Raw genomic sequence first — 19104 nt, 5'->3', positions numbered from 1 at the left:
AACCTCCCATTCGCACAACAAAATCAGCTTTTGCGCTTAGCTTTAAAATTAAATTTTTGGGTCTCTAATATTTGATGGACGTGACAACATTCCTAGCTATGTTTTTGAGATATAGATGGCGTTGGATGGTGTCTGAAATAAGAAGCGAAATAAAGTTTCCAAAAGAATTCTTGTGATTTAACTTAAGCTTATATCTACACTCTTATTTAACTTTTAAGTTATATTTACTGCATATTGTCAAATTGCATTCTTATTTGGCAGGGCAATAAATATTTTCTCAAAAAGAAATAGAACAGCTGTATTATAAACTGTATTTTGACTCATAATTGTCTAGTTTGAATTTAATGCATCTGTAAATAACATCATGTTTTTCAAATACAACTACAACTTAAAGTCTATGTATTTGATTCTAAATTATATAAGTAAAGTTGATTAAGACCCCCTCTGCTGCTCAATGGGGGGCTTCTATAGCCATTAGCTGGGCAAGGTTTTGAAAAAGAAGCAGAAACACCCTCAGACCCTGGCCTATCCAAGAGGGCATATACGGTCCATCCCACTATACCTGAAACCAAACTTTACCTGGAGTAGAGCAAGCCACCCCATGCTTTTAGATCCACTGTAGTCGCCCACATTGTGCTTAGTACCCAAAAACAGATATGTATCAATGTTGATAAAGTATTTTTATTTTGCATTCTATACATGATTCTGATCAGATGTTTAAAGACTATGAGCTTATGAGCTAATATTCTATAATATTCACTTGTGTTGTCTACCACTTTTCTAATGTATATCATTTGAAATTGGGCTCCATTTCTATTCTTGAGAAAATAAATAACTCGCTTGTGTAGAAAAGAAAAAAAAAAACACCGGAAAAAATTCAAGCTGACATCCTATGACAGGAAGTAGCCAGGATTTGCTGGGGAATACGAGTTGGGGATGGCATATATGTTGATATTTTTTAAAATGGCTTAAAAATCTGGGGAATTATTTTGAAAGAATGGTATCACTGCTTTTTGGTGGCCAAGAAGGGTGTATGCACCCCTGTGTTTACCACCTGTATTGCTTGAAAAGTAAAACCAATAATTACTAGCTTTTGATTAAAATACAAAGTCAACGGGGTAAGAGAACTAAACTCTAGAAAACATGAATCATGCAAGATGCATCAAACACACTAATAGTAAGAACCTGCAATGAAAAAGCAGAAAAGGGTATGGGCTGCCAGAGAGCCATATGTAACAAAAAAAATTATCCCCTCCCCCCATTGTCACTGAGCCAACTATGCCACACAATACAACCATACAACACTAACAGACTCTCTTGTCATTATTTTCTTCCTTCCACCTTCAATGTATTTTTCCCTACACTCTTCACCTAAAGAAGGTTAACATGTATCTCTCATGGAGCACTGTAAGCAAACAAAAATAATGGAGGGAGGGGAGATGTCAGAAATGTCAATACTCTTTCTACATTACACACCATTGAAGAAAAGAAAATTTAATTTATCTGGAGATTTCTTAATATATTCAGGGACTTTAGAGATGGGTATAATTTCTCTGATACGCACCTGAAATACTCTGATAAGTTTACTAATTTGTTATAATGTTTTTGGTATGTACTTTTAATAAGCTTCAAGGTGCAGTATGGTATAAAAAGTACATGCAAAAAAAAAAAAGAGCTGACCATAATTTCAAAATGCTCCATCTCATAGGCCTGCACACAGAGCTTCTACTGATTCTTTGAAGGTGGAAGGGAGAGGACCCAATTGGATCTTTTTAAACAACAACAGTACTTACAAACAACAACCAGAGAACTATCCCTTGTAATCTAAATCTGCTTCTCTGACCACTTTTCAAATAATTTGCCCTCTCAAACTCTGTTTACAAAACCGCTAATACATTCGTTTAGCTAATGATAAGAGCATTTATCTCGAGCGAAAGGCCAAAAGCGAAGAAGGTTGGACTGGCCACTTGTAACACCGGCCCAAAATAATGCGCCATTGTTGTTCTGTAAATTTACCGGGATGTAAGAGTTTTTTTTTTTAATGTGAGAATTTTTTTAACATATCTGTGACAGTTTAAACAATCAAATTGCTTAAATTTGTAAGTACATTGGATATTTCCTCTAAAATCGGGAAGATATACAATTTTGTTGTATATTCTTTTAAAGGATGTATACAGTATCAGGGGCTCATAAGTAGGGGCAATCATCTGTATTATATAAGGATATATCCTTATACAAGGATTAAATAAGGATATAGAAATGTCATGATCAATGTAGATGGGGCTAATAAAGTTAAATATAAATTGTTTAATTTTTTTTAGTGCACATGTCTAGAAAGCCAGAAAGTAATAGCTGTTCTAACATTCCATTTTGGTTTGAATGGGTCAAAAACCATTTGACCAAGAGCTCTGCAAGCCCTCCCATAACAGCATTAGGTTAACATATTCACCCTATAGCTACCATTACTCCCTTGCCTTAGCTTCAAAATACCCAGTTTGTGGCTATTTTTTCCTGGTTTGATGATAAGATGTTGAGAATCAAGGCCAAAGTCAATAGCTTGGACATATTTCATACTTTGACTTTGATAACCAGGATTTACAAGCTCTGATTTGTTGGTGCCCTGCTTCAGTCCGTGAAGAGAAAAATCTGGCCTTGCACCAAAAAAATGTCAGATAGATTCTTAGCCAAAATGAATGTACACAAAATGGGCCAAATAATAAGCCCAGGAAGAAAACCACTTGACTTTACTTCTATCCTACTGGATCTTGTGGACTGTGTCAACAGTTAGGGACAAATACAGACTTTAAAAGAAAAATGTTGACAAGCTTTGACACCATTCAGAGGTGCTTTTTAATACACTATATTTTGGCAGGCCAATATCTGCAGTTAATATTTTATAGTAAGAGTAGCATGTTTGCAGCTAATATGAACAACTTCAATAATAATTAAGTAAAAACATGATAAATATAATAGGGAGTTGTGTAAACTAAGTTATTTCACAGTAAACAAAAGTCAACAATAAAGCTTTTTAAGAAGCAAAACACTTCATGAATGTAGCAGATATTATTAAAAGAAAAGCTTCAGGATATTTTTCTTATCATTGCATATAATTATCTATTACAGCGAAATAACCAACTGTTATTATTACAGGGAAAAATATACTGTTTGAGTGGCAGCATAATCTTCCCCAAGAAGATTTTCTGAAAGATTTAACAAGGACTAAAAGTGTGTTACTATAATGGTGGCAAGTCTTACATTAACAGGCCCATAGCCAGGGGGGGGCTCGGACGAACCTCCCCACCCGGCTTGAAGGTCTGCTCATAGCAAACAAAAATATATAACGTTTGGCCAAAGATATACCGTGCACATCAATATGTCTTTAAAATGACTATAGAAATCTTTTTATAATAATTATCTTTATTATTATCTCTATATGTTAAAAAGTACCCTATTAATAACATTTTAAATACAAGATTGATTGCCTGATGCAATAAGGTGAGGAGAGGGGTATACCGGAAATTTGGTCCGCTGAAATGGATAAACGATCCACCTCGCTCAAAATCCTGGCTACAGGCCTGAGTATATGCATGATTTTATACCTTCCTTGCCTTTTTTGTAATGATTATAAAACGTATTATAGTTTCTGGTCACCCAAGAGGTCACATTAGAAACGACTTCAGTCGATAGTCACTATAATACACATCTCAATACACCTCTCTTTTTTTTGAAAGTCAAATTAGAACAAAGTATTCATATCATCATAAATAACAAGAATAAATTTTTGAATTAAATGGAAATAGAATTTACAAAAAGACACAACTATCCATATTGAGGTTGCCTTTTATGTTAGTGTACTTTTGCATGGATATTTCTTACAATTTTTTACCAGATCAGGACAGTCAGTCCAGGACAGGTCATGGGTGTTGATACAAACACAGTTCCAGCTTTGAAGAGCTCGTTTAATAAAAATATTTAACAAAAAACAAGACATAAACTTTCGTATGTTACTTACACTATTGTTAGTTAGTTAGTTAGTTAGTTAGTTAGTTAGTTAGTTAGTTAGTTAGTTAGTTAGTTAGTTAGTTAGTTAGTTAGTTAGTTAGTTAGTTAGTTAGTTAGTTAGTTAGTTAGTTAGTTAGTTAGTTAGTTAGTTAGTTAGTTAGTTAGTTAGTTAGTTAGTTAGTTAGTTAGTTAGTTAGTTAGTTAGTTAGTTAGTTAGTTAGTTAGTTAGTTAGTTAGTTAGTTAGTTAGTTAGTTAGTTAGTTAGTTAGTTAGTTAGTTAGTTAGTTAGTTAGTTAGTTAGTTAGTTAGTTAGTTAGTTAGTTAGTTAGTTAGTTAGTTAGTTAGTTAGTTAGTTAGTTAGTTAGTTAGTTAGTTAGTTAGTTAGTTAGTTAGTTAGTTAGTTAGTTAGTTAGTTAGTTAGTTAGTTAGTTAGTTAGTTAGTTAGTTAGTTAGTTAGTTAGTTAGTTAGTTAGCAGTATCAAAAACCTTATGAACAGATTTTTAACAGGCATGGCGGTCGGACGCAATTTTAGGCTCTCTACAAATTTGTGTCTGTTTCTCTGTATATATATGGTTTTCAATAGTGACAAGCCTTCTTATGTAAGGGAGAACACTCTTCTCAACGACAGAGACATTTATTTTATATCACAGACAAGTTGCAGGGCTGTAATTGCAAGTACTTCATTCCATCAGAAGACCTCGACCAAAGTTAAAGAGCTCAATGGACCGCTTAAATGCGTAATGTTTTGTAAGCTCTTTCATCGTGCCTGCTTTGCCCTGGCCCTTATTGCCCTGGCTGGTGATATTGAGTCAAATCCTGGCTACCTGGCTTTAAATGATATCAAAAACACCCGAGGTCTCAAGATTGCTCACTTGAATATTCGGAGTCTCATTAGAGCATAAAATGGATCTGTTAAAACTCGAAGATCAACATAATTATAATACCAGAAACAAATGTAATATTAGGCTCCCTAGTGTGAAAAGAAACTGGGGCAAACAAAGAACTGAGTACCATGCAGTCAAGGATTTTAACTCACTTAGCCAGGACATTAAGAGATGCACAAATATTTGTACTTTTAAACGCAGTATTTCTCAATTTTTAACCTAGGTATTTTTTATCATAGTATTTTTTAATGTAACGATATATCAACAATATATTTTTTTTCTCTTAATTTTTTTTCCATATATTTTTTATAGATTATTGTTATTATTTATAAGTCGAGGTCCTTTTTGAAAATCATTTTAAATGAAAAAGCTCTCCTCAATAAAGATTATTATTATTATTATTATTATTATTATTATTATTATTATTATTATTATTATTATTATTATTATTATTATTATTATTATTATGAATGATAATATCGCCTCTCAGCTATAAGTATAGATCGATACAAATGATCACTTAAGATTTTTTGCAAGAGTAAGAAAAATAGACTCGTAGCAACATTTGAGTCCACTTATAAAAAAAATAGTCCAAGGCTAGTAAGAAAATTTTCCTTTCTCTGTGGCTAAAAGGGTTCAGAAATTAGGAGACATATGACGATGTAGGAAGACTTTGAAAAGCAAGCGTCGTTTTCCCCCTTCTCGGCCGCCATTTTGGATTCCTTGAGACAAAGTCAATTTTTCCGCCCTGCCATCTGATTGGCTCATCCGCGCGTCTAAAAATAGCCTGACCCTAGGAAACGCAGTGACACTTATATAATGCAGATGATTTCCCCTACTGATGAGCCCCTGTGTGAACCAAAAGTGGACTTTCGGCCTTTGTGGGGCACCCCCCTTTTTACGGGTCTGTTATATAAAAGTTAGTGATAGTAAAGCTGTTACAGCCTCTCGTGAAGCTTTAGCGTTTATCGAGTATCTGGATTAAACTTGTTGTGTTATTTGTCATCGATGACGTCACAAGAAGCAAAAATATGATGACGTCATCAAAATAAAAAACATATTTATATTTCACGAAGGAAACATGGTATGGCAACCAAACTTGGTAGGTGTCATGAAGGTGTCAAGGGGGGTGCAACAATATGGTCACGTGTTGTGTGACGTCATCGGTGACGTCACTTAAAGCGAAAACCGTGATTAAATGCAAAAACATTCATATCTCTTGAAAGAAACATTGTTTCACAACCAAACTTGGCAGGTGTCATGTTGGTGTCAAGGGGGTGCACAGATATGGTCATCTATATGTTATTATATATTTATATTATTATTATCCTTAGATTATCTTATACTTAATAGAAAATATCCATAGGGCCCTTAGGTACTCAGCACATGACCTTTGGTAAAATGTTTATATTACTAACTAGACTGAGATACGTGAGGGATTGCAGGCCCGTAGCCAGGGGGTTCTGGAGGTTAGAAATAACCCCTCCCCCCACACAAACACACACACACACGACTGGAAGGTCCGCTCTAATTAAGGAAAACTAAGTACCACTACGAGGTAGGACGAGCTACCTAAAAGAAAATGGTCCGCTTTATGGGTAAACGAACCCCCCCCCCCCCCCCCCGCTTAAAATCCTGGCTACGAGCCTTGATTGCATGTGTATTTGGGGTTGACATTCATGACCTAGCCTATCCCATAGTGGGGGTGGCATAAACTAGCTTAGGGAGGGCAAATCCAGCGTTTATTTAAAGCGCTATCCCTAGGGTTAAAAAATGCTTTGAATTAAATTTACTGAAATATCCAAAGTGAGTCATATTGTTACATAAAATATAATTGGTTCAATTGTTCATGGTGTTAATTATTTCAGTTGTTCAAAATTCCAATTTGAGTATTACTTTTCACGATGACATATTTAAGGGCAGAGCTTTGATTGCATTTGCAGTAAAAAAATTGACGATCTTGCCCTTTAACTGCACAAATACAAGCGATTCTCCGGTGAGATTTCAAATTCCAATATGGCGGACTGGAATAACAGCTTGAGAAATCTTATTAGGAATTGGCGCATTGGCTTCCTGTGCATTGCGCAGCTATGCAGATTAATCTAAAAACAACAACATCAAGTATATAGCGTACAGTTTACGCTTGCCCTCACCTGCATCTGAGATTAAAGCCTTAACAGTAAGCTCAAGTAATTCGGGTTTTAAAAAGTCCCAATCCCAGGGAAAGCGATCGCAGTTAAATTCTCGGTATAACGATGGACATTTCGTGTAAAATCTCGATGGAACGATATACATTTATATCGTTCTATCTGGGTTCTACTCTATGTTAATTGTTCCTTTTTTTCCTTAGGCTTACATGGGACCCAGTCAAGGATCCAATCGTCTAGCATGGGCGTGCAGTGCCAACTGCGTTAGGTGTACAGAACTAAAGTAGTCTTAAGTGGGTAAACTAGTGCAAAAGTCAACCGGAAGTAAACGATACAGTCAACGAAACCCTCAGCCTTTACCAGTTTAGAAAAATCGCTCCAAGTACTGACTGTTTATTACTTGAGCTAAGAAAAACAATAGTCCAAATCAAAATGTTTAGAAAACTTTTAAGGTTAATGGGTGTTTTAGAGTCCAGCGATAATAAATCGCAAAGTATTGACCAAATACCCGGTTCATCGGGGACAAGATTAACAACACACCGTGCATCGGCGAATTGGTCAAGTAATGGAACACTTTGTATATCGGGGGTTAGGACTGGCAGCACTACAACACCCGGTTTATCGGGAAGTAGGACAAGCAGAACACCCGGCTCATCGGAGGTTAGGACAAGCAGAACTACAGCAGAAAGTACATCGGGAATGAGGACAAGCAACAGTAAAACACCCGGTACATCGGAAAATAGGACGAGCAACAGTACAACACCCAGTTTTCCGGGGGTTAGGACAAGCAGAACAACAACAGCAAGTACATCGGGGTTGATGACAAGCAAAAGTACAACACCCGGTACATCGGGAATAAGGACAAGCAACAGTACAATACCCGGTACATCGGGAATAAGGACAAGCAACAGTACAACACCCGGTACATCTGGAATGAGGACAAGTAATAGCACATCATATAACTCAGCAGGAATAATAACCAAACCAGTCCCCTATTTTGAAGCGAAATCAAAACCACTCGTACGTGGTGCTTGTAAGCCTAACTCGACGAATAAGTTTCTCGTTGATTTCGAGCCAAAACCAAAATCCAAAAGCAACACTATTGGCATTAGCACCAAAAGCTCTTCGTGGCTACAGGGGACTGTATGTGAAGTTCGCGAGCGAGCTGTCTTCCTTACGCCCGTCACGTCGCTACCGACGGGTTACACCAACAAAGACGTGTACATGCGACCTGACGCAATTGGACAAAGTGTTTTACCCATCAAAAAGGGTGACAAGATAGAGTTCATATTGGGAACAAAAGACAAGAAGAAACCGATGGCTTGGAAAGTGAGGTTACAAGAGTATGCTCCACGCCGTGTAGCGGAGCTGCAAGAATACCTGGAACAGTACTTGGAGAAGCTGGTGAAGTATAATGGCTCCACTGGGCGTCAAACCATTCTGCTGGATACCCTACCTTGTCGCGCACTGTGGGAGCTGCTTGGAGACAGCATCTTTTCGGAGAACCCCATTAAAGCCATGGCCTATATAGTTACCCTCTTAGAGCTAATAGTTCGGCTAATGGAACTTGGGAAGAACCACAAGAAGCTGATTGAGGGCATGATTTCAACCCTTCTGCAAGGCGCCTTGTTTCAGTTTCACAATGACCAGATCACGAAGATGAGCCTTCCTGAAGCTATACGTCTTAGTCCCGAGGTGTCTGTTCTTCGTGAGAGAGTGACTGATCTCTGCATGGGCGTGGCAAGATACGTGCCCGATGCTGCAAGAGCGCTATTGCCAAGTGTGGCGGCTCTCTGTGCGATAGAGCCAGGGGGAGAAACGCGCTTTCTCTTCGACTTACTCCAAATGCTGCTGTCAACTGGCGGCTCATGTGTTCCGCAAATGGACCTTTGGAATGAGATGCCGTTGGTTCCTGGAAGCAAGGAGCTGGCGGACCAGCTTGTAGTGAAAGACCCTCATCTGTCGCGAGTCAAGATTGGTCCGGAAACCTACAGTGGATCAGAGGAGTACATGGACACTTATTTCAGGTTACTATGACCATGTTCTTGATCAATTAAGCTATCAAATGAAACCATGGACGAATTTAAAAAGCGTTGATGGTTTCTTGCTGGTATGAGCAGTTTGTTAATTTGTGCACATCGTTAATGTTGTTACTTTCTTCGATAAATGTATGGTGTTATGTTATTTTTGCTGTATAGATTGCTTCGCGCAGAGACGTTCGCCTCTATCCAACGCGGCATCAAAGACCTGAAGAACAGCGAACTTGACCCGCGCGACATGCACGTGTACTTCAAAATTCAGTTATCAGGTTACGAGGTCCATAACGCCGTGTTCTCCCTCGCCCTGCAGTTCACCCCTGCCAAGCCCGTGACCAAATGGGAGGCATCGCCACAGCTCATGTTCGGCAATCTGCTCTGCTTGTCGCCGAACAGGACATTTGAAGACGCCATATGGGCCACTGTGAGCAACAGGGATACCAACCTTCTCAACAAGTCTCAGATTATTACTGTGGAGCTTTTAGACTGCAATACATTGAGTGTCAGTGACGTCATAAGCAGTCTGCAGCTCAATGATGGGCTAACGGTCATGGTAGAGTCACCTACGTACTTCAATGCCCTGAGACCTGTACTTAATTCCCTTCAGAAGTTTGAAATGGAAGACTTCCCGCTCAAGAATGAGATAGTACACGCAGTGAGCTCATCCGAACTTCCCTTGTACCTGAACTCTGCCCAAACCATCAATACAAAAGCGGTTGAGCCAAAAACCGCAGACGCACAGGACGTTTATGTAAAAGAATTTCTTGCATATGCCGACCGATATAAACTTTTAGAGTCCAGCCAAAGCGAAGCTCTGCTCCATGCCCTGAATAATCGATTAGCTATTGTCCAGGGACCACCTGGCTGTGGCAAGACGTTTCTTGGCGTCAAGATAGTCCAGCTCCTCCTGTCTCTTCAGCCACAACTAACTGGACCCGTCCTGCTGCTGACTTACAAGAACCACGCACTTGATGAATTCCTGAAAGCGATGTTTCAGTTCTGTGAAAAAGAAAACATCGTACGAATCGGTGGAAGATCTAAGGAGCCACAACTAGAGGAGTGCAATTTGCAGACCATCTTGAAAAATGAGAGGTACACGCAAGCGAGGTTTAATGAGATTCAAGATATCCGGATAGCAATTGGTGATAAAACGGAAGAAATCAAATCAATAGCTGGTACCATACGAAACAGCAGTTTCCTAACACGTGAGTCACTTCTGCAAGAGATGTCTGAAGCACAGGTTGTTTCATTAATCCGGGATGCCGGCTGGAACGAAACCCTCGTCTATAAAGCAAGCTCTAAGTTCAGGGCCAGTAGAGAATGGGTAGCCAAGCTTGTGACATCCATAGAGCAGGTCACCACCGTCAAAACCCTTGTTCTTCATTGCTTCAAGGAGGGAGTTCCTAAGGATAACACTGATGCCCGCTACTGCTTTGAGTTGTTCAACAAGGCGCTAGAGACCTGGATTCCCGATCGGAAACAACTCGCTCAGGTCAGAGAATTTCAAGCTACGTTTGTCCAAGAGAACTATAACAGTGACGTTTCGACAGTTGACGAGGGCGTAAGAAAGATTCAGGGCAATGGTAAGTGAAACAACAGTTTTATAAGGAGGTTACAGTTTATCCTGATACGCGATATTGAGGAGACAGAGAATAAGAAAAACATTATTCCTTTTTTTTCATTTAAAAATCAGATAAAAAACAGCAAGATGACAATAGTGACGATGATTACGATGAGTATGACGAGGAAGATGTGCAGGCTCTTCTAGAGGCTAGACTGTCATCTTTCGGCGGCGATGGAAGGGGAGAGAGAAAAAGGGATAACTTGGTATTATTTGAGAAAAACAGCGCTGAAGTGCTTGTGAGTCTTCAGGATTATCCCCAGAACATGGAGCCGAGTAGCTCAATTCTAGCGGTGGAGAACCTGTGGTCTCTCACGGGGATGCAGCGTCTTCAGTTTCTTTACACGATCCTGTACAACCGGTCCAGCGTCACAGCTGACAAGCTGGGGGAGCTACTCGCTGAACTTGAAGAATTGAGAGACCGCAAGCAAGGTGAGGCAGAAATCGCCTGGTAGCTATCAGGCTAGACACGTTGCAAGCCATTCATATTTATATAAGTGCAGCTGAGGTTACAGCTCCACAAGAATGTGACTGTTGTTGCCGTTATTGCTGACGACTGCTATTGCAGTCGACTGTTATTGCTATCGACTGTTATTGCTATCGACTATTATTGTCGTCGACTGTTATCGCTGTCGACTGTTATTGCTATCGACTGTTATTGCCGTCGACTGTTATTGCTATCGACTGTTATTGCCGTCGACTGTTATTGCTATCGACTGTTATTGCTGTCGGTTCTCGTGGTAACAATGTTCATTGTCGTTGTTAGTTTTTTTAACTGATTCTTGTTTCTCGTCCCTCTCAATTCGTCCAGGTATTGAGACTAATCGCAAGTTTGAGGTGCTTCAATCCAAGAAGATTGTGGGTGTTACTATCACAGGGGCGTCCATTAACCACGACCTGCTGCAGCTACTTGGACCCAGCGTCGTTATTGTGGAAGAAGCTGCGGAGATCCTGGAGCCCAGTCTTCTCGCAGCGCTGACACCACAGCTACAGCATCTTATCCTCATCGGAGACCATAAGCAGCTTAGACCAAACGTAAGTAGGTGTTGAGCTTAGACGCCATTGGACGATGATTTTAATTTAATGAGACTGTGCGATGTTACCCCCCAAGAGAGAGTAAAAGAAAATGCAAGCTTATATACATATACAAAAAAAAAACCTCATTCATAGATTCATGTTTATTGTTTTTTAATTTGTGATGTTTCAAATAACTATGACAGAATGAAACTGCATCTTGCTAACTGCCAAATGCTATTTAATGATTTTTTTTACAATTCCCGGTCTTGGCTCTGTTTCCTAGGTCGATACGTACGAACTCACGAAGGATTTTGACTTTGACGTCTCGCTTATGGAGCGTCTTGTCAAATCTAATTTTCCGTACAAGACATTGGCGAAACAAAACAGAATGCGTCCCGAGTTCTCAGCGCTTCTGAAAGACATCTATCCGAACCTAAAGGACAACCTTCCTCGTGTATCTCAGAACAAACCTCTGGAGTGCCTAGACAAATCCATGTTCTTCTGGACACATAACCATCCTGAGAAGAAAGAACGCACCATTACCAACAAGAAAGAGGCGGACATGGTCGCGTCTCTTGTGCTCTATCTTCTAAGTAGCGGCTGTAAACCGAATGAGGTGACCGTATTGGCCGCGTACCTTGGACAGGTCAAAATCCTACGCGGGAAGATGAAAAAGCACAGGATCGATTATCCAGAGCTTCACCCCAATAATGAGCAAGTGACAGTGCAGACGATTGATATGTACCAGGGCGACGAGAACAAGTATGTAGTGGTGTCACTGGTCAGATGTAACAACAATGGGAATGTGGGCTTCCTGAGTAAAATCAACCGACGCTGCGTGGCGCAATCGCGGGCTCAGTGCGGAATGTACTTCGTAGGCAGTGCTTATACGCTAGGCAGAAGTTGCTGGGGAAAATTGCTGACCGGAATGGAAGAGCAGGAATGTTTAGCTTCTAAAATCACCCTTCAGGTTAGTAAACAACTATTTTCCAATGATCAGCGCAACTTAGGGTGCGGCTTCGCAACAAGTAAGTCTTGTCAAACATTTAAGATTTCAGAGTTTTCAATATTCTGTGAAATCTTGCCGACGATTTGTAACTACGAAATCGCCTTCAGGCTTTCGTCATTCAAAATCTTTAAAGCGTTTTCATTGGCCAACACTGTAATGGTTTCCAATCATGCCACCCCTGCGTAAGGCGATGATGACTAATGCACCTATCAATGTTAAGCCGGTGAATGGGAGGCGCTGACTAATGCACCTATCAATGTTAAGCCGGTGAATGGGAGGCGCTGACTAATGCACCTATCAATGTTAAGCCGGTGAATGGGAGGCGCTGACTAATGCACCTATCAATGTTAAGCCGGTGAATGGGAGGCGCTGACTAATGCACCTATCAATGTTAAGCCGGTGAATGGGAGGCGCTGACTAATGCACCAATCAATGTTAAGCCGGTAAATGGGAGGCGCTGACTAATGCATCAATCAATGTTAAGCCGGTGAATGGGAGGTGCTGACTAATGCACCTATCAATGTTAAGCCGGTGAATGGGAGGCGCTGACTAATGCACCTATCAATGTTAAGCCGGTGAATGGGAGGCGCTGACTAATGCACCTGTCAATGTTAAGCCGGTGAATGGGAGGCGTTGACTAATGCACCTATCAATGTTAAGCCGGTGAATGGGAGGCGCTGACTAATGCACCTGTCAATGTTAAGCCGGTGAATGGGAGGCGCTGACTAATGCACCTATCAATGTTAAGCCGGTGAATGGGAGGCGCTGACTAATGCACCTGTCAATGTTAAGCCGGTGAATGGGAGGCGCTGACTAATGCACCTATCAATGTTAAGCCGGTGAATGGGAGGCGCTGACTAATGCACCTGTCAATGTTAAGCCGGTGAATGGGAGGCGTTGACTAATGCACCTATCAATGTTAAGCCGGTGAATGGGAGGCGCTGACTAATGCACCTGTCAATGTTAAGCCGGTGAATGGGAGGCGCTGACTAATGCACCTATCAATGTTAAGCCGGTGAATGGGAGGCGCTGACTAATGCACCTGTCAATGTTAAGCCGGTGAATGGGAGGCGCTGACTAATGCACCAATCAATGTTAAGCCGGTGAACGGGAGGCGCTGACTAATGCATCAATCAATGTTAAGCCGGTGAACGGGAGGCGCTGACTAATGCATCAATCAATGTTAAGCTGGTGAATGGGAGGCGCTGACTAATGCACCAATCAATGTTAAGCCGGTGAACGGGAGGCGCTGACTAATGCATCAATCAATGTTAAGCTGGTGAATGGGAGGCGCTGACTAATGCACCAATCAATGTTAAGCCGGTGAATGGGAGGCGCTCACTAATGCACCAATCAATGTTAAGCCGGTGAATGGGAGGCGCTGACTAATGCACCAATCAATGTTAAGCCGGTGAATGGGAGGCGCTCACTAATGCACCCATCAATGTTAAGCCGGTGAATGGGAGGCGCTGACTAATGCACCTGTCAATGTTTAGCCGGTGAATGGGAGGCTCTGCAAGGGGTGGGGGATTCGAACAGTTGAACTGGCCCGTAGGTAGGCATTTGACGATCATGTTTATCCCGAGAAAGATATTTTTTGAACTCATCTTTTCCCGTGGTAGGGATCTCTTGATCACGGAGTGCCAAAGCTCCTTTGCTCGGTAAAGCCCAAATCGTAATGATTCGTTATCATTTTGTTAATCATTGTGTCGCCACTGTGGAACACGTTTTAGTGGATTTTTGTTTTTTTCACGGACGGAATCTATGTAAGTTTGCTTTCGTTTGATTCGTTTAGTTACCCTAATCGATTGTATACATTCTGACGTAGTTCCTTAATGTTTTTATTTTAGTTTTCACCTATATTTTTTTGTTGAAAAAGTCTACGAACAGATGCTTTAGATGGCCCATCCCGATTTTTCATTATTATGCTAACTTTTATAGAAAATTGAATTAGCGTCCTTATAACTCAGCTGAACTATGTAAGTGTCATATATGTCATATATACTGTCAATATTATATTTATCTGATTAATGGACAGGACTTCTTTCCTAACTCCTCTATTGGATAGGTAGCTGAAAATAGAAAACACAATACATTTAACATCCTGATAAGTCATTTACTTTATATTGTCAGTGTTGGAAGCATAAAGAGCGTTCGTGCAAGCACGCAGAGAGTGCCTCAGACGTGAAGAGCGTCGTAGATCGTCCGCTATCTCTCTGCAAGCTGGAATGCGGGGATCAAATGCCATGCAAGATTCCCGGTCACGTATGCAGGAAGTCATGTGCTTCGCGCCACGCCCACACCCTGTGCACCATCGTCGTACAGGACACGTTCCCCTCGTGCGGGCACCCTGTTAAGCGGCAATGCTACGAACTTCTCAATAATCTGCGCTGTGATATCAGCGTCTCCTACGTCTTCCCTGACTGTAATCACGTGAGTTCCAAGAAGTGTCACGTAAACCCATCGCAGTTGAAATGCGTGGAAATGGTTGATTATCATTTCCCCGGATGTAATCATCCATCGTCTAAGAAGAAGAAGTGCTCTGAAAAGATCACGTGGAAGTGCGACAAGAAAGAGAAGTTTACCAAGAAGGATTGCGGACACGAGCTGTTTAGGATTTGCCAGCAAAAGGAAGAGGACGTCGTGTGTAACGTACCTTGTGGGCGAAACCGACCGGGGTGTGGCCATCCGTGCACTAACCTTTGTGGCGAGGACTGTAGTAAAGGAGACTGCAAACTCTGCGAGAGGAAGCAACAAGAGACGATGAAGCAATTTCACAAAATGGCAAAAAAGAGAATTGAAGCGATAGAAAAGAAAATAAGCATCGAAGAGGAGAAATATTTCTTCTGCGATGAAATTTTCCGCGATGGTGCAGGATCAGCTGAGTTCCAAAAAGTAGAAGACCAAGTCTTGAAGTACATCCAACCGTGCCACAACTGGTACCCGACTGTCCACAAAATCGAAAAGGTAACGAACTTGAAGCTCGAGAAGAGATTTGAGGAGGCCAAGTCAAGAGCATTTGGTGACAACATTGACACAAAGTTCCATGGGACATCGGACGAGGGCGTGGCGGGTATCACTCGAGATGGGTTTAAGCTGCCTGACCAAAACCTTCCCCCAGGCAAGCGAGGGATGTATGGGCAGGGAATCTATTTTGCCACAGACTCATCGAAGAGCGCACAGGGCATCTACACCAAGGGGTCCAACAAACTCCTGGTGTGTCAGGTGTTACTGGGACGGAGCATGATTGTGAGGAAGGCTGATCGAAATATGGACAAGGCGAAGCTCCGCAAAGGAAGATACGATAGGTAGGCGTATAGTTTGGTGGCGTTTAGGGATACGCCTTTTATATGTGTTGGTTGATAACTTACTTACTTTAAATGTCATTCCAATGTCCATGACTCACTGTACTGGTGGTCCCTAGGTACAGCTTGTGTGGTAGAGTGTGTTAATGAATGGCTCACTGTACAGGTGGTCCCTAGGTACAGCTTGTGTGATGTTGTTTATTCATGTATGGCTCATTGTGCAAGGGGTCCCTGGGTACAGCTTGTGTGGTGTAGTGTGTTAATGTATGGCTCACTGTGCAGGTGGTCGCTTGGTACAGCTTGTGTAGTGCAGTGTGTTCGTGCATGGCTTACTGTGCAGGTGGTCCCTAGGGACAGCTTGTGTGGTGCAGTGTGTTAGTGCATGGCTTACTGTGCAGGTGGTCCCTTGGTACAGCTTGTGTGGTGCAGTGTGTTAATGTATGGCTTACTGTGCAGGTGGTCCCTTGGTACAGCTTGTGTAGTGCAGTGTGTTCGTGCATGGCTTACTGTGCAGGTGGTCCCTAGGTACAGCTTGTGTGGTGCAGTGTGTTAGTGCATGGCTCACTGTGCAGGTGGTCCCTAGGTACAGCTTGTGTGGTGCAGTGTGCTAGTGCATGGCATTTACCAAATGTCACAGTCTCTTTGCTGATATCGTATAATTCCATTACAGTGTGTACGCACCTCGAGGCTCTGACGTCATGAATGATGAGTTCGTCATCTTTGACCCGGCACAGGCTCTTCCCCAGTACATCGTGCACTACTCTACCACAGGCCTCCCTCCACCTCAACAGCTTGCTGCTGCAGGCCAGCCATTTATAAAGAAAAACATGAAGCCATCTCGGACCGTGGACCCGAACGATCCTTTTGAGAACTTCTACAACCTCGCCGCACAGCATTATCTTAGCAAGTGCCAGACAAAGAAGGAGATAGAATCAATCGACGTCGTCATCAACAACCAACTGTTACAAAAGTTTGAAGCTAAGCAGAAGGAGTTTAAAAGCAAAGGTATCCCAGACGGCGAAATTCTCGCCTACCACGGCACAAGAAGCGTCAATATTGACAGCATTCTGCGTAACAACCTCGATATCAAGTTCGCCCAAAGACAGGCATACGGTCGAGGAAACTACTTCTCGGAATTCCCTGAGATCAGCATGGGTTATGGTGACGGGTTGCTGCTATGTCGAGTTCTCCCAGGCCGTGAGTGGGTGGACAGTAGTGGCAGAGACATCCTTCAAGGGTACAATTCCAAGAAAGTTCTCCAACTGCAAAGAGGACAACCAGCCGCAAATGCTTTCGGTGACATGGTCATCATCGAGAATTCGGATCAGATCCTTCCTTACTTCGTCATGCATTTCAAGTAAGGGGTAACCATGGTGACTCAGACTGTCACTCTTAAGTATATGAAAGCTTCAAATCGATACACCAAAAACTGGAATTCGACTCTGCCAAATTTTCGTCTTTAATAAGACTTCTCACACAGGGCATGATTAATACACGTATGATTAAAACACATGGTTTTTAATAAGTATGGTCAAATGGCCGGCCTTGTAATATTCACCAAGGATGTTTGCTTTATGGATGATATCATCCAAGATAAAATATTACACCAAATGTATAGCTAAGGTAAAATCGGCTTAGCGATTGAGGTTTTGAGTAACGTGCAAACTTGTGGCAACAGCTAAACAATCTTCCAGCCAAGGTGTTAACCAAACAGAAATCCCGATTAAAGTGGTTTTCATTAACCCGTGAAACAAAGTGTGATAGTCAAAGTTTAATAGTCAGGAAAACACAAAAGGGAACAATGGAATTGATCGCAAATAAAGCGTAGTACGCTTTAGTGTAGTTCACAGTTAATATAAGACAAAGTGTTATAGAGTGTTTTTTAAAAACCCATGGAATACTAATTAGTTTATTTAGTACCAATACCTTGTAATGACTTTGTTCTCTTTTGATCTGACTTGACTTGTCAATCAAATGTATGATTGTTAGTGAAAGCAGCTGGAGAAAGCTTACTGTATAAATATGTTATCACCAGATCGCGAACTGAAACTGTTTTTTGCCGTCCCCACGTAACCGTTTGAAAACGCAATCTTTTCGTTTGAAAACGCAATCTTTTCGTTACGAATACGGGTAATCGCCCACACACAAACGCGAAAACGATAACTGAAAATTTGAAAACGTGATAACTGAACAATTTGAAAACGCTCTCCATAGTGGAATACTTTTAAAACGACTATACCCTTTCGGTGTTGTGTGGACAAACGCATGCGCTATAGAGCCTATTATCGTTTCGTACCGTTTCTGCGTTTTGTTTCTGCGTTTTCGTGGGGATGGGGCGTCCCAAAATAAATACGCTTCGTGTGGACGCGGATCTTTTTGAAAACGGAACAAAAAGGTTGCGTTTTCAAGCGAAAACGGATACATGGGGGTCTAAGATAATTTCATGGTATTAACTTTGCTTTTTCTACAAATTTACCACCCCAAAGGAGCAAACGGCATTTGGGTGACAATAAATTTATAAGTTTTAAACGTGGCGCGCCCCCAATTGTTTACATTTCGCATATCTTTCAATCTATCAATCAAAGGCACAGGTATCCAAAGCTAACAGGGTTTGATCACGCTACGTTCGTGACGTAGTTTGTAGTAAACATATAGAGTTATAAGAAGCCGTTCATTCTACTATGAAATAAAATCTATAAAAATCACAATAATATTCGTACTTGATTTTCGTATCCTCAATGTAGTCTGTATGAAATTCTAAGCTAGTTGGGCGAGTAGTTTGCGAGCTTTGCGGTTGAGTCAACCGCCCCCCCCCCCTCTCTCGTCCCCTTCCCCTCCCCTTGAGAACCGCTACGCAGGCTAGGTCTTGGACTGGATCCGACTACATGCATTGGGACTTCCACGTAATGACTTCCATTAACTCGATTATGAAGCGCCTGCGAACTCCAATTATTTTCCTGATTTGTAAATTGTCGATTTCCTTTTGTATTTTTGGTTTATTTATTTCTCGGAGGGAGTGCAGCGACAAGAGAGGAAGTCTAAACATGGCATCCGCATATGCGAAAAGCTGATTTTTCGTGTC

General features: G+C 41.4%; 1 protein-coding gene across 1 annotated transcript; it reads left to right on the top strand.

Annotated features, from left to right (window-relative positions):
* The first annotated feature begins 12605 nt into the window (after nt 1–12605).
* On the top strand, nt 12606–18058 carry LOC5506123. The gene is made up of 3 exons (XM_048720337.1): nt 12606–12678; nt 14851–16025; nt 16693–18058. The coding sequence occupies exons 1-3, from the start codon at nt 12637–12639 to the stop codon at nt 17381–17383; spliced, it is 1908 nt and encodes a 635-aa protein (XP_048576294.1). The 5' UTR covers nt 12606–12636; the 3' UTR covers nt 17384–18058.
* Nucleotides 18059–19104: the final 1046 nt, after the last annotated feature.

Source organism: Nematostella vectensis, chromosome 12, assembly GCF_932526225.1.
Source record: "Nematostella vectensis chromosome 12, jaNemVect1.1, whole genome shotgun sequence".
Lineage (NCBI taxonomy): Eukaryota > Metazoa > Cnidaria > Anthozoa > Actiniaria > Edwardsiidae > Nematostella > Nematostella vectensis.
The sequence above is the reverse complement of the archived record's forward strand: the minus strand, read 5'-3'. Positions and strand labels throughout refer to the sequence as shown.